This window comes from Phymastichus coffea, unplaced genomic scaffold (assembly GCF_024137745.1).
Source record: "Phymastichus coffea isolate CEN01 unplaced genomic scaffold, Cenicafe_Pcof_1.1 PCOF00114, whole genome shotgun sequence".
NCBI classification, from domain to species: Eukaryota; Metazoa; Arthropoda; class Insecta; order Hymenoptera; family Eulophidae; genus Phymastichus; species Phymastichus coffea.
This window is the reverse complement of record NW_026706925.1, coordinates 539,515-551,710: the sequence shown is the minus strand read 5'-3', so window position 1 is coordinate 551,710 and position 12,196 is coordinate 539,515. Positions and strand designations below refer to the sequence as shown.

Genomic DNA, 12,196 nt, shown 5'->3' with positions numbered 1-12,196 from the left:
AAAACCACTTGAAAACAAAAACACTGACGGAGCCTACGCGGTAATAGAATACGTTAGACTGGCCTATTAAAATGTAAACAAACATTGTTAGCCAATTTGCGAGCTAAAGCTTACAGTGTAGTGCGTAGTGTTTACTACTTTTCTAATCTAGAAATGGCAGGCTTTGATAAACGAAAATGCCAATGACTGGATAAATTGGAAGCGTACGTCCGTAAAACTTTTGCATGAAGTAAATGAGATGCCAATGTGAAATGCGCTCCGTCGACGTGTATCGCGAAAATATTAGCAACATTGATCGCGACAAAGAGAACGGGAGGAGCCGCTGGGGCACTCAAGCGTGGTCGAGCCGAGTCCCTTTGCCAAAATTCCACGTCAATGGGGAAATTTCACGATAGAAGAGAAAGGGGAGGGCGGAAAATGCGCGCTATCCAAGTACACATTATTATGAGGGGGAGGGGGGATGAAAGTCGGTAGGACGACCTTTCTCCTCTCCCTTTTTCCGCGTCCGATTGATATTGCGGCTTGTAAAATTAAAGCTTTTTCGCCGTGCTTTTCGATAAGCAAGTCTAAAAGGAATTAGTACTTGCGATAATGTATCGTTAAATATAATGTAGGAGCTAGTTGGGTTATTTATTATTTATTCATACGTGGCTCATCAATCGAAGTCTGTAATAGTTAACCATTAATATTGGGGAAATAAAGGAGATGTTGGTTTCCGTAATTAAAATTTATGTATCCATCAATATTATATCAAAGCGTTGCGGTAAAATACTCATGTAATAAAAACACAGACAATTATTCAATAACTGTTGCACATAAAAACTAGACTCGTAATAACATAACTCGTAACAACCCTTACAAAAACAAAAATAAAAACAATGTTTATGCGATTATTGAGAGAGTTGGTAAGGCAGAAATCGCGGCACAATCCGGCATCAATAGCCTGCGGCTACATATAGGTATATATCTCGACGTCGTCGTCGCCGGCCGGCCAGCGGAGAAAAAAAAGAGAGAACATTCTTGTCCTTGAATCGGCGGCGGCGGCCCGACGATGCGCACACCTTATTTAAAGAGTGTACGGGTGTCGTATTACCGCGAACAAGTAAAAATAAAGCTGCGATCCAATCTCATACCTACGTATAATACCCTTTTGCACTTTTCACACTCTTGGAATTTTACCGCCCGTTATTATTATTATCAACCGAAATCGAAGTCGAGCGATCAATACGTATTTTTAGATTTCGCCGGCTGATCGCCTATATGGAATTCGCGTGTCAGGAGGACTGAAATTTATAAATTCACGTCGTGCCTGTCAGATCTTAAATGCCACTTAATATTTTTCAAAAGGAATGCGCGAATTTTAGGCCAACATGCTCATAAAAACTATTTTGCTCTCTCCTCCAAAACACATCATCGCGCGCACGCAGCCATGACAATTTAGTTCTCGGGAAAAATAGTGAAAAATTTTACGAATCTTTCTCTTTCTTGAAGAGTCTTAAAACACAACTGAATCTATGTGGATATATATAATACAAGCTCTCATCGTCGTTGAAAAGCCAATTCTTTTCAAAATACTTAAATAATAGTATAGATTTTATACACGATACTCACGCTAAAAAAGATGTAGTAGCAGCAACAACTCAGCTTCGATCTGCTTGTCTTTATGGAAAAGCACTCACGGCACTTGATTTTTTAACGTTACAAGACCAAAAAATAAAATAAACGTACCAGTATGCGTAAATATATGTGTAAGATTAGTGTTACTTATTTATGTATGTGTATATATTTTCGGAGAGGCCACGCGCGCGATCCTCCCACAGCGGCGTGTAGAGCGTGACTGAGGCTGACTGCTGCCTGGCGCCCGCCGGCGAGTTTAAGCGAATGTGCGCTGCGACGCGTGTAGTGTGTGCAGCCGTATAGGAGAGAGAAAGGAGACTGGAGAGGGTATATAAAAGCGGGGATATATGCGCGTGCGAGAGAAAGAGAGAGAGAGAGAGAGAGACTCTTAAAATATCGTTGAGCGGGCTGCCGTAAGCTGGGAATGTACGATAATGCGTGTGCATGTGTGTGGTGGTTTTCAAGAATTTCTGAATTAATAATTGAGCTTTTTTAAAAAAAAACCGTTATTGATGGTTTCTTAATGACTATTATAACTTTTGATAAGAAAATTAAATTAATGTTTGAATATGTGTGATTCGCTCTTATAGCCGAGAAAATGTAACGGAAATTAAAATAATGTTAAATTTACAAAAAATTTCATGTTAAACTATGTTTCATAGACAAAATTGAAATCAATTTGTTAATGGAAAAAATTGTTGTTTGTTTGATTGAATACGTCAATTTATTGTTCAAGTTGTCCAAATATGCACATGCATGAAGACAATCTGTGTGTTGGGCTAAAATAAAATTTGATTATACTTTCATGAAACGTATATTTGCATATGTATCATTATATCATTAAAAATTAATTTTTTAAAACAATGTAAATGCGCAGATTACTGCCTTGTATTTAAGCTTCTCTGCGCTAACTACTTACTCATTTGTGTGAAATCGCAAAGTAATTATTGCAGGTGAAAATTTAGTTGTCGAAATTTCGGTAACAATTCTGACCAATCGTCCAATTGACTCCTACATTTGATAAAATATGATAAGCTAGTTATAAATATAACAAAGAACGTCCGTTTGCTCCTCTATTGGTTCGATTTTCAGCATGCGTAAAGTAGAGTAGATCACATCTGAAATCTCAACAAATATTTCAATTCAGTCTCGAAATAACCGCTTTTGACACCATGTCACTTTAATCAGTTGAAAAATTTGCCTCGAAAAATTGTATGTCATTCTACGAAGCGATTGCAAGCTGGGTGAATCTACTGAAGCCAATAGGAGGGCAAATCCATTACAGCACGTGCGTAATGTACACCCGAAGCGAGTCCAAATAGCAGATTATATTTTCCCCTCTCATGAAGCCTTTGCTTCTCCTGCGAGTTAAATACCGCGCTTGTCACCTGTTACCTGCTCATGTAACAAATGGAATCTGAGATACGTAATACTCGTTGCAATTGTTTCAACTAAATTTTATATATAAGGTTGAATGGTGGACTTTATTCCAAATCTGGGGCACTCGATACGGCTATGTGTATTTATGTACGGCAAATTAAAATGGTTACGATTACTGCTGCCACATCGACAAACCATAATTATTACCAACTGTATTAAATTATTTAATGTACCAACAATTGTTTTATGATGTGGTTTAATTGTAGCTCGTTGCCAGCCGTCCTACTTGTGTAATGAAGCTTCGCAATACAATAAAGTATTTCGGTACAATTAGTACTTGAGTTTGCGTTTCATCTTGCAGGCTAAATCTGTCATACCTTAATTTCAAATTCCAGGTAGACGACGGCCGAAACCGCTGTCTCTAAGGTCTCAACAGAGCACTAACCAAAATTATCTCAGCCAGCGGAGATTCATACCGAACTTTAAACAATTGAATTACATCAACTCATAAATTCGAAATAGCAACTAACAGTTTTTTCTTTGCGAAAAGTGATGAAAAATAATAAAAATACCAATAAAGAAATTTCAAATTTAATCATTTCAAATAAACTTTTCAAGTCAATATAACTTAAAAGACAAATAATAATAATTAAATTAGGAACAACTATGTTAGAGCCATAAGTACAAATTAAATACATAAGCATGTCATTAGACAACATTAGTTAAAAATATAAGCACTTGACATTTTTCAAAATCAAACGAAATTCATCGAGTTATTGGTCTGAAATGTGTGGCAATGTCAAAATAACGGATGTCTCAAAAAATAATTGAAAAAACCAATCGATACACTCGAAAAAATTACATAATCACTCGGACGCACATTCTTTAATTTCTCCAGCTTGAATACTCCAGGGACATTTATTTTATCTTTTCAACGTGACACGGATACGTTTAATTCAATTTTTAATGGTCAATTGCAACGCGGGGAGCAAAATTATATTGCACACGAAAAGTCTGAATTTATTGTCGCTCGTGGCCTACAAATTTAATATTGATAAGTAAATCATAAGACTACGGGCTCAGTTGAATCAGTTGCGCAAGTGTGCTAGTACTATGGAATTCGGATCTCCGATCACGTATTCCCTACTCAGAGCATGGGTCTTGTCTATGCTGCTCTTAATTTGAGCGCTTCTATTATGCCTACACGAAGATCCTGAAAAGGATCGATGTGTTATTCTTTCAACATTTTAAAGTATTTATGGTTTTTAAAATGAAGAGATTATTTATTTATAAATCATAAACAATTAACATGTTATAAATTTAATAGAACCTAAAATTATAATAGTGACAGTAAGCGTCTATCTTAGTTGCTTTTAATATACTTTATGGACACGTTTAAAAAAAAACATGTGGGCTGTTTCAGTAACACGACTTGACTAAAATATTTTCATAATAAAGAATAGGGCAACAACAATAAAAAACACAGATATTATTAATAGATATTTTATCTTTTTTTATTTTTGTTATTAACAAAATCATATAAATATATGTGTATGTGCACACTAGTTACGATCACCAATTCAAATTTACGTTTTTAATTGTAAAAATTTTTCATTGTAAAAGTTTGAAAATAATAAGGAATAAATTATTGCCTAAATCTAAACATAACAGTACAGAAATTATTTTTAATATTAAATGAATTTAATCTATACTGGAGGTGTATCAAATCTGTATTTAAAAATAATAATCAATCATAAAAATGTTTTTTTAGTAAATAATAACATGCGGTAAGTTTAATTAAATTTAATATGGAATTAGAAAGTATTGGTGTATTTTTAATTCAGATTGCTTGTAGTTCTAAATATTAATTTTACATAGCATAAAGCGAGCAAACATAAAAAGGATATTTTTTTTAATTGAATCGATAAATAATTAATTAAAATACTGAGCGTCGTTCGTCACCTTTTCATACCATGCACACATTACAACTCCACACCTTTGTATTCAGTCAAAGAAGATATATAATAACAATTACTTTACAAATAAGTTTCACAATAAATAAATTTATAAACATTAATTATCTCTATTGGTAAAAATAATGTTGACAATTTTTACAAATAACTGTACATTTATTAAGAATCGCAAAATTTTTTTTGAAAATTGTTTAAAGTAATTATTGAAAAGAAAAGCAAAAGCAAAATACAGATGTAAAGACGGACTAGAAGTAACGTGAAAAGATACATAACGTAACTTTACATAACACATTCTGCCAATTGGATTTGCAAGATCCCTTTATCATAATTAGTTAAATACATAGATAGCTAATGTAATACACGCGACAAATAATCCTACGAAGCCGTACTCATGTAAACTAAGGAAAAAAAACAACGAACGAAAAAAACAAACAACTTAAGCTTTGATATTTTCTTTGCCCTTGTCATCAACCATATGTTCGATAGCAACAGTGTCATCCCTGGTGATAAGTCTCAATCTATCGCTGGGTTTTTGTCTCATCATGATGAACGGCAATTCGGCTGATAATTCTCCACCCAATGCTCCCAGATACAATTTTACCTTAACGGCATAAGAAACGACAATACCAAAGGTATCTCTTGCATCAGGACTGGTAAGTAATGTACTGGATGCTAATTCGCTCTGATCACCTTTGAGTTGACCATCGAGGGCAATACCGCGCCTCTGTCGATTATTTTCCATCTGAGGCTGTAGGTACAGTACTTTTTGAAGGTTCGATCCTGGATTAATTGGGCATCCGTCTTGAGTCTCAACTGCATCGATCACAGTACGGAACTGGCCATTTTGGAAGATCACCACGTCAATACCTTGCTGTACCAACGCCTTGATTTTCTTCACCACCTTGTTGCTGTTGTTGCGCACGCATACGTTCACTGCGATTCTCTCTCCGTGATGATATAATTGCTTATCGAGCGTGACCTCCAGTTCCAATTCCCCGGGACTGAGTAAGAAATCTTTGCGTACGACTGTGCAAGGTTGACGACCTTGTTTGGTAGGAGCGTACTGAATCTTACGGATAGTCATTGCAACGGTGCTACGTTTGTGTGTAATATCCGTCTCAGTATCGCCAGCGTAAACCTTCACGACGTAACTAACACCGCAAGGCTCGCCGACTTCTTCGGGCCCAGGTTGTAGAGTAACGCTCGATGGTGCTGATTGAGGAAATTCAAAGATGAATGGAATCGCATTGTTACCAAGTTTCTTGAGTAGACGTTCTTGAAGCTTCGTCAAATTCTGCTCCACCTTCTTGACTCTAGGATATAGCTGCTCACTGCACAGGTAAAGCTCCTTTTGAAAATTCAACCCCATTACCTCGTCCTCTTCGCGTCCGTAACGAAAACTGCAGACTAATTGGATCCATATTTTCCTCTGGTTGTCGATGTAGGAAGGGTCGAGAAGAACGACACCGTCGATAGGTTCGATACCACTCAGATAGTCGATGAAGTCGCGCTTACCAAGGTAAAGCGCGATTTTGGCGTTGGGAGAACATTTCTTGAATACTTTGAAATTGACGACCATTCTGACTAGCACTTCAGATTTGAACTGGCTTGCGCGCGAGACTTGCACGCTGATTTTTATAGCCGACCATTGACGTGTTTCGGAATGGCGCGCGTGTGATTTTGCGAGGTTTCTTAATCTCATTGAAAAGGATGAGTGAGCGTTTCCGTCGCTAGCAGGTCTTCGAATGGCGTGCAGACTACCATGACCTTTCCCTTGGATCCTTAGTTATTAGGAGCCTGATTTAAAAAAATGAAAATGAATTATTTACTTGTAGTGTGTATCGCAGTAAAAATATAATGTTTGAAAACTTCCAGAGAAAGGATTTATTAAGAAAAAAATAATATGAGTCATTGTAATAGCATTGAATGTTTTGTAACAGATCTGTGGATATAGTATCTAATGCTATTACTTAGGTGCTAGGATTTTTTTCACTAAAACTAACGGCAATAAGTATAAATGCCATGCAACATTTCTACGATTTTTTTAGAAAACTTATTTAAATAGAAATTACGTCATATTGTAGAAGAACGTAAGATTTACGTGCATCTTGAAAAACAGCAAAGCAATTATTTATATTTGATAGAGTAATAAATAATTAACGTACTCTTCAAAATCACTAGAGCATTTGAAGATGTCCTATTAGTGCAAATTAATGTTCAAAATATTACTTAAGCTCGAGTTTATTTTTTACTGCAGCTTCAACAATTTCCAATAAATCTTTTAAATTTCCTACGTCTTCTTCTTTGATATCAAAATCTTTTATCTAAAAATAGATATAAACTGTTAATTCATTTTTTAAATTATACGTTAGTCATAAACTGAACAAATATATTACTATTTCAATGTAACTCAAAACATCAATGTATAACTGTACACGAATTTTATCATCGTCGCTTGTGCCTTGATTTTCAGTTGCCGAAGTTCCTAATGATTTGTCTCTCAATCCTTTCTTCAACCTTCTTAAGCTTTCTTCCATTTTCTGGATGGATGTTAATACGTCTTTCACGCAAGACATATATCTGTTGACAAAGAAATGCTTAAATTATTCAATATCGTCAAAGTAGTATTTGAAATCACCTCGAGGTTAATATAAATGTTTTTATTTCAATCACTGTAACGAAATATATAACCGAAATACTCAACAGCGATATGACTTAACAGTTTACAATTAGTAAAAATATAAGAAAACTGCAGATCGGTTATTAAAGGTTCTTTTTGTAAGTGAAAGTATTATCACAAAATTTTTCATGACATTGTATAAAGTTTTAATATTAAATCTTCTTACTGTTCAGTCAATGCGGTAAGTGCAAGCACAAGCCATTGCCGAATATTTTGAGGAGAAGTTTTCTTATAATCGGCATAAAATGTAGTGAAAAAATCGAGAGCTCGTTTCACATAGGCGCACGGTTTCGTAGGCACTTCTCGATTGGTTCGCCGGAATAATCTTGGAATGTCGCTTATTTGGCGTAAATGGATGGCACTATGTGCCAAAAGCTCTTTTATAATTTCCTGTGTCACTGGTTCTTGACAATTCTGAAGATTCTTTACTGTTTCCGTCGTACATTCTGTTAGGATTGGAAAAACAAACATTTTATTTTTTGTTCGCAAATGCGATAAATATGTTTATGTGACGCTCTCTGATGAGCTTGAAATATTGAATATGGAATATTGAATTAATCGTAATTGGTCTGTGGTGACAGACGGGAATAGAATAAAGTTTGCTATTCAAAGAAGCTTTCTGTATTTTGTTTTATAGTTTAATATTGCGTAAACAAGCGCGAAAATGTATAAGATAATGTTATAAATTTGGAAATAATTCAATTGGTTTTTTTACTATACTATTTGATAAATTGAAGGAATGAAATTTACCATTGAGTAAGTTTATAACATCAGGACTCAGGAATAATATTCTATCGCTTATCATAATTATAAAATTAGACATTTTTGTGGAAAGTTTTTCAATATCGCTGTAAAGACCGACGAGAAATTCGAGTCTTTGAGAATTGTCTACTTCTGAATTACGACCAGTTTCATTTACAGTAGTAACAGGCCAAACCTGAAATAACATATTTTATTAATTTTTAATTATTTTTATTTTTTATGTAATGATTTTTAGAATTATTTACCTGTTTCAAGGAATTACGAATCCACTCCTGATATCTAGAACACAGTTGAAGGCACAATTTCCAAAACCTATAAATTTTTATGTAAGTAATAAACCATATGTCCTTTTAAATAAAATTTAAATAATTACCTGTGTAACAATTGTGGAAGAAAAACTTCTTTTGCCCAAATTCTTAATAAACAGTCCCACACTATATTTGTTGCATGAAGTGTAAAATCGTCTGGGTTTAAAGAATTTTCGTTTTTTCTTATTGAAGCTGCAGAAACATTTGCAGATAAAACACTTTCTGCAGTGCCAGCTATTTCTTGGAACCTTATTTGAAAATAAACTGGTAAATTCCATTTTTTTAGAAATCTTTTGTACTGAGGATGACTTTTCAGACTATTAACAACCTCTGGTGTACAACATTTTCTTTCAAAGCTCAACAAGAAATCCAATGTTTCTGTATATCTCTAAAATTGTAAATTAACTAAATTTAGTATGTATTTTATAAAAAATTCATTGTATAAATAAAAGAAAATTTACTTTGTGAAATAATTCTGGATTTCCTGGTGCGAATATGATTGGTAAGTAATCTTCTATTCTCTGCTCAACTTCAGGCCAATAACTATTCACTAAGAAATTAAAACCTTTTACTGTAATCCTACAAAATTTTCAATTCATAAATATTTTCTGAACTTTTAATGTAGTAAAACAATATAGTATTACTTAAATTAATTACCTATCAGGTTGTAAAGTTAATTCTAAAAGTTCTCTTAAAATATTATCCAGTACTTTCTCTAGTTTTTGGTAAGTACCTTTCAAGCCCAATGGGTCGTTTTGGAAGGTGTGTTCACTTATAATATTTTCTACGGCAGGCACTACAATCTTCTTTCTGACAACTTCTTCTGCATCTGCCACTTTATCGAGACTCACATATATTCTCAAACATCTTATTAATGATGCAGTTTCATTTCTGTTTACATAGGCTATTAGTAATGAGCTCAAACTTTTTTTGAGGCACTCATCCAATTCACCCATTTTCTACATAACAATAAATAGAAATTTTTTAAAATTTGGTGATTAAAAACTATTTTATCTGTTAAATTTAATTTTGTTTTCTTACGCTGATTTGGTCTGTAGAAAGCTCAGATTTGCAACGACTTGTGTGAAATTTCAACTGATTAAATTCAGTCGCAGCACGTTCTAAAACATCTGGTTTTAAGTTAATCTTTGTCATATCACAAGAATTGAGAATATTGCACATTTTTGATATAGATTTGTGAAATCTTATTAAACTATGAATATTTTGTTTCCTATCTCGTATTTCTTTATGTTTATCCAAGTTCTCTGTCATCTCTGAAATAGTATTATCTAAAGTCTGTTGTACTTGCTATAATTTAAAAAATATTAATTGACAATTAAATTGATCATCAAAAACAGTACTTGTCATAAAGTTTTTATAGTTCATTATTACCAATACTTCTTCTTTCAGTTTACCTAAGGGCACCTCTAAATTATCAATAGCTTTATCTAAGCCTATTAAATTGCTAGAAAGATTTACAAAATCAGCATAATCTTTATTAATTAGCTCTATCATAGCTGATCTAAGTATTTTTAAGTAAACCCCGAGATCGTCTCGCATTTTCTCAAGACTGACATTTTTCCTATGTTCTTGTAAAAAAGCATCCGTATCAAAATCATTCTGAAAAGCAATTTTCAAATAAAATATTGCATTAAGAGCGATATGATAGTTTATACTTTTAAGCAGTTTTATGTAGATTATTGCAGAAATTTTTATTTTACTCTACCTGAATAAAATCTGTTTCGTTGAAACATAAATCCTTCGGCGCTTTTGGTGGAACAAAATGTTCTTCAGTCATTTTTAATAAACGTATTATATCACAAAATATATTAAAAATAATTAATAAATATATTTATTGGAATCACTATAGTAATCTGAGGTTATGTTATCTTTGAAAGACACGTCAAATAAACCACGTTCCAGTTCTATTTCTGTTTCAATTTCTAGTCTACATTTTTTTAATTTCATTGATTCATTTCCGGTCCCATGAGCATTTATTTATAAATAGTGTGTTGCTTTATTGTTTATTCAAATATTTACAAATCACCTTATATGAATTCCTTGAAAGTGGCATCATCAATATGTTATTTGTACAAATATCGATTTTGATTTGAGGGAACTCGATAAAACTAAAATTGACATAATTAAAATTAAAAAAAGATAATATCTTGTAATTGAATATAATAAAAAAAGACTAACAAGGCTTGAATTTTCTAATAATATTATGAGAAGATTAATATCTTCATTGATATAAGCACGCTCTAATGGAGAGAAATTTTTTTTAATCGTCTCTCAATTGTAGTTAATCAACTGAATTAATGAAGAGGAATTAAGGCAAATCATAAAAAAAACATTGGTAAAGAAATGAGTATTTCGACACAAAAAATGCCTATTATAAATTGTTTATAAAAATGTTAGTGAGTAATGCCATGCCAAAACATCTCTAGATTTATCTAGCGATGCAAAAACTAAGACATTTTTAACAATGGTTTTTACGAATTATTTGAATATGTAATGAATGTTGATGTAATGAATACGACATTGTTGGCAAGCTTATCGACTCTGCCGCTGGATGGATTTTCGGCTGTTATAAATACGTGCAACGATCGAAGATCAACTTTGTCCCGAGTTGCTTTTCTAAATAAACGAAAGTGCCTGTCTGCTTCGATTTGGCATATAGTGCAAAAATTGAAATCAAAGTAAATTTTAATTATGTACTACGAGTCATATAAGTTTTAAGAAAATAACATATTTTTTATAACCGTCAGTGATTCCATGTATTCACAACAGTATTTGTTCGCAATTTCTTAATAATATTTATCGATTATAACTGTCTGTAATTATTTTTTATTTGTCTTTTTCGATAGATATTTAAGCGATAGGGCGATAATGATTTATAACTTGTCATTGTTTTCAGCATTTTAATCTTAAAATAAAAATCATAAATAATGAATAAACCTAAAAATAACTTGCACATATCAGGATGCAAAAAAATCGCTAAGAAAAACGAAGAGGATTTTTTTCATAGCAGAATCAGAGCTACAATCGAGTCCAGCAATCAACGTATCGTGCCAAATATTTTTGAATTTAAATGTTCCGTAGCTTTTACTTGCAAGCTACTTCGTTAAAGATAAAATGCTAAATAAACATATTTTTCAAAATCTAAATTTCTCACCTTTAATTTTTACCGAAATCCTATTAAATCCTTATGCTATTCGGTTTTTAAGCGACAGGTATTTAATTTATTATATAAAAGAAAGAAAGCTGATAATTGTTAAGACTTTCAATAAAATGAAGTCATAGTAGTGTTTCGATAATGGAATTGACATAAATAGTATAATTCTTATCGGGTATACGACGAGGTCTCATATTAACAAGATGAGCGAACGAGAGGAACTGAAGGAGAGGACCCATAAAATTTTGCAAAAATTGTCGTTGTTAGCAAGAAAAAAATTGAAAACATTATTTTATATTGT

At 32.9% G+C, this 12,196-nt stretch overlaps 3 protein-coding genes across 16 annotated transcripts in view; all 3 read right to left on the bottom strand.

Annotated features, from left to right (window-relative positions):
* The window catches only part of LOC131670720 (uncharacterized), a 56,527-nt gene extending 54,634 nt beyond the window's left edge, over nucleotides 1-1,893 (bottom strand). For 5 of the 14 annotated variants that reach the window (XM_058946565.1, XM_058946567.1, XM_058946569.1 and 2 more), the window contains exon 1: nucleotides 1,612-1,889. The gene's annotated coding sequence lies outside the window, so the exon portion shown is untranslated. Of the gene's footprint in view, nucleotides 1-1,611 lie in introns of all 14 variants that reach the window. The other 9 variants (XM_058946558.1, XM_058946559.1, XM_058946568.1 and 6 more) reach the window with 4 other exon arrangements.
* A 2,641-nt stretch (nucleotides 1,894-4,534) lies between these two features.
* Nucleotides 4,535-6,720, bottom strand: LOC131670735 (phosrestin-2). Its single transcript, XM_058946603.1, has one exon. It carries the CDS (start codon nucleotides 6,670-6,672, stop codon nucleotides 5,407-5,409), a length of 1,266 nt encoding a protein of 421 aa, XP_058802586.1. The 5' UTR covers nucleotides 6,673-6,720; the 3' UTR covers nucleotides 4,535-5,406.
* Nucleotides 6,628-10,551, bottom strand: LOC131670734 (conserved oligomeric Golgi complex subunit 2). Its single transcript, XM_058946602.1, has 12 exons — nucleotides 10,447-10,551; nucleotides 10,113-10,340; nucleotides 9,762-10,028; nucleotides 9,378-9,679; nucleotides 9,182-9,299; nucleotides 8,786-9,108; nucleotides 8,658-8,724; nucleotides 8,401-8,587; nucleotides 7,817-8,096; nucleotides 7,367-7,550; nucleotides 7,136-7,294; nucleotides 6,628-6,767 (listed from the first exon to the last, which is right to left on the bottom strand). Exons 1-11 carry the CDS (start codon nucleotides 10,516-10,518, stop codon nucleotides 7,196-7,198), a joined length of 2,127 nt encoding a protein of 708 aa, XP_058802585.1. The 5' UTR covers nucleotides 10,519-10,551; the 3' UTR covers nucleotides 6,628-6,767; nucleotides 7,136-7,195.
* Nucleotides 10,552-12,196: the final 1,645 nt, after the last annotated feature.

Excerpts from the sequence above, each read along its gene's own strand:
- LOC131670735 (XM_058946603.1), bottom strand. The coding sequence starts at position 6,672 with ATGAGATTAAGAAACCTCGCAAAATCACACGCGCGCCATTCCGAAACA.
- LOC131670734 (XM_058946602.1), bottom strand. The coding sequence starts at position 10,518 with ATGACTGAAGAACATTTTGTTCCACCAAAAGCGCCGAAGGATTTATGT. Across the intron at positions 10,029-10,112 it reads AACTGAAAGAAGAAGTATTG|CAAGTACAACAGACTTTAGA; the intron begins GTAATAATGAAC and ends TTTAAATTATAG. Across the intron at positions 9,300-9,377 it reads TTAACTTTACAACCTGATAG|GATTACAGTAAAAGGTTTTA; the intron begins GTAATTAATTTA and ends AAAATTTTGTAG.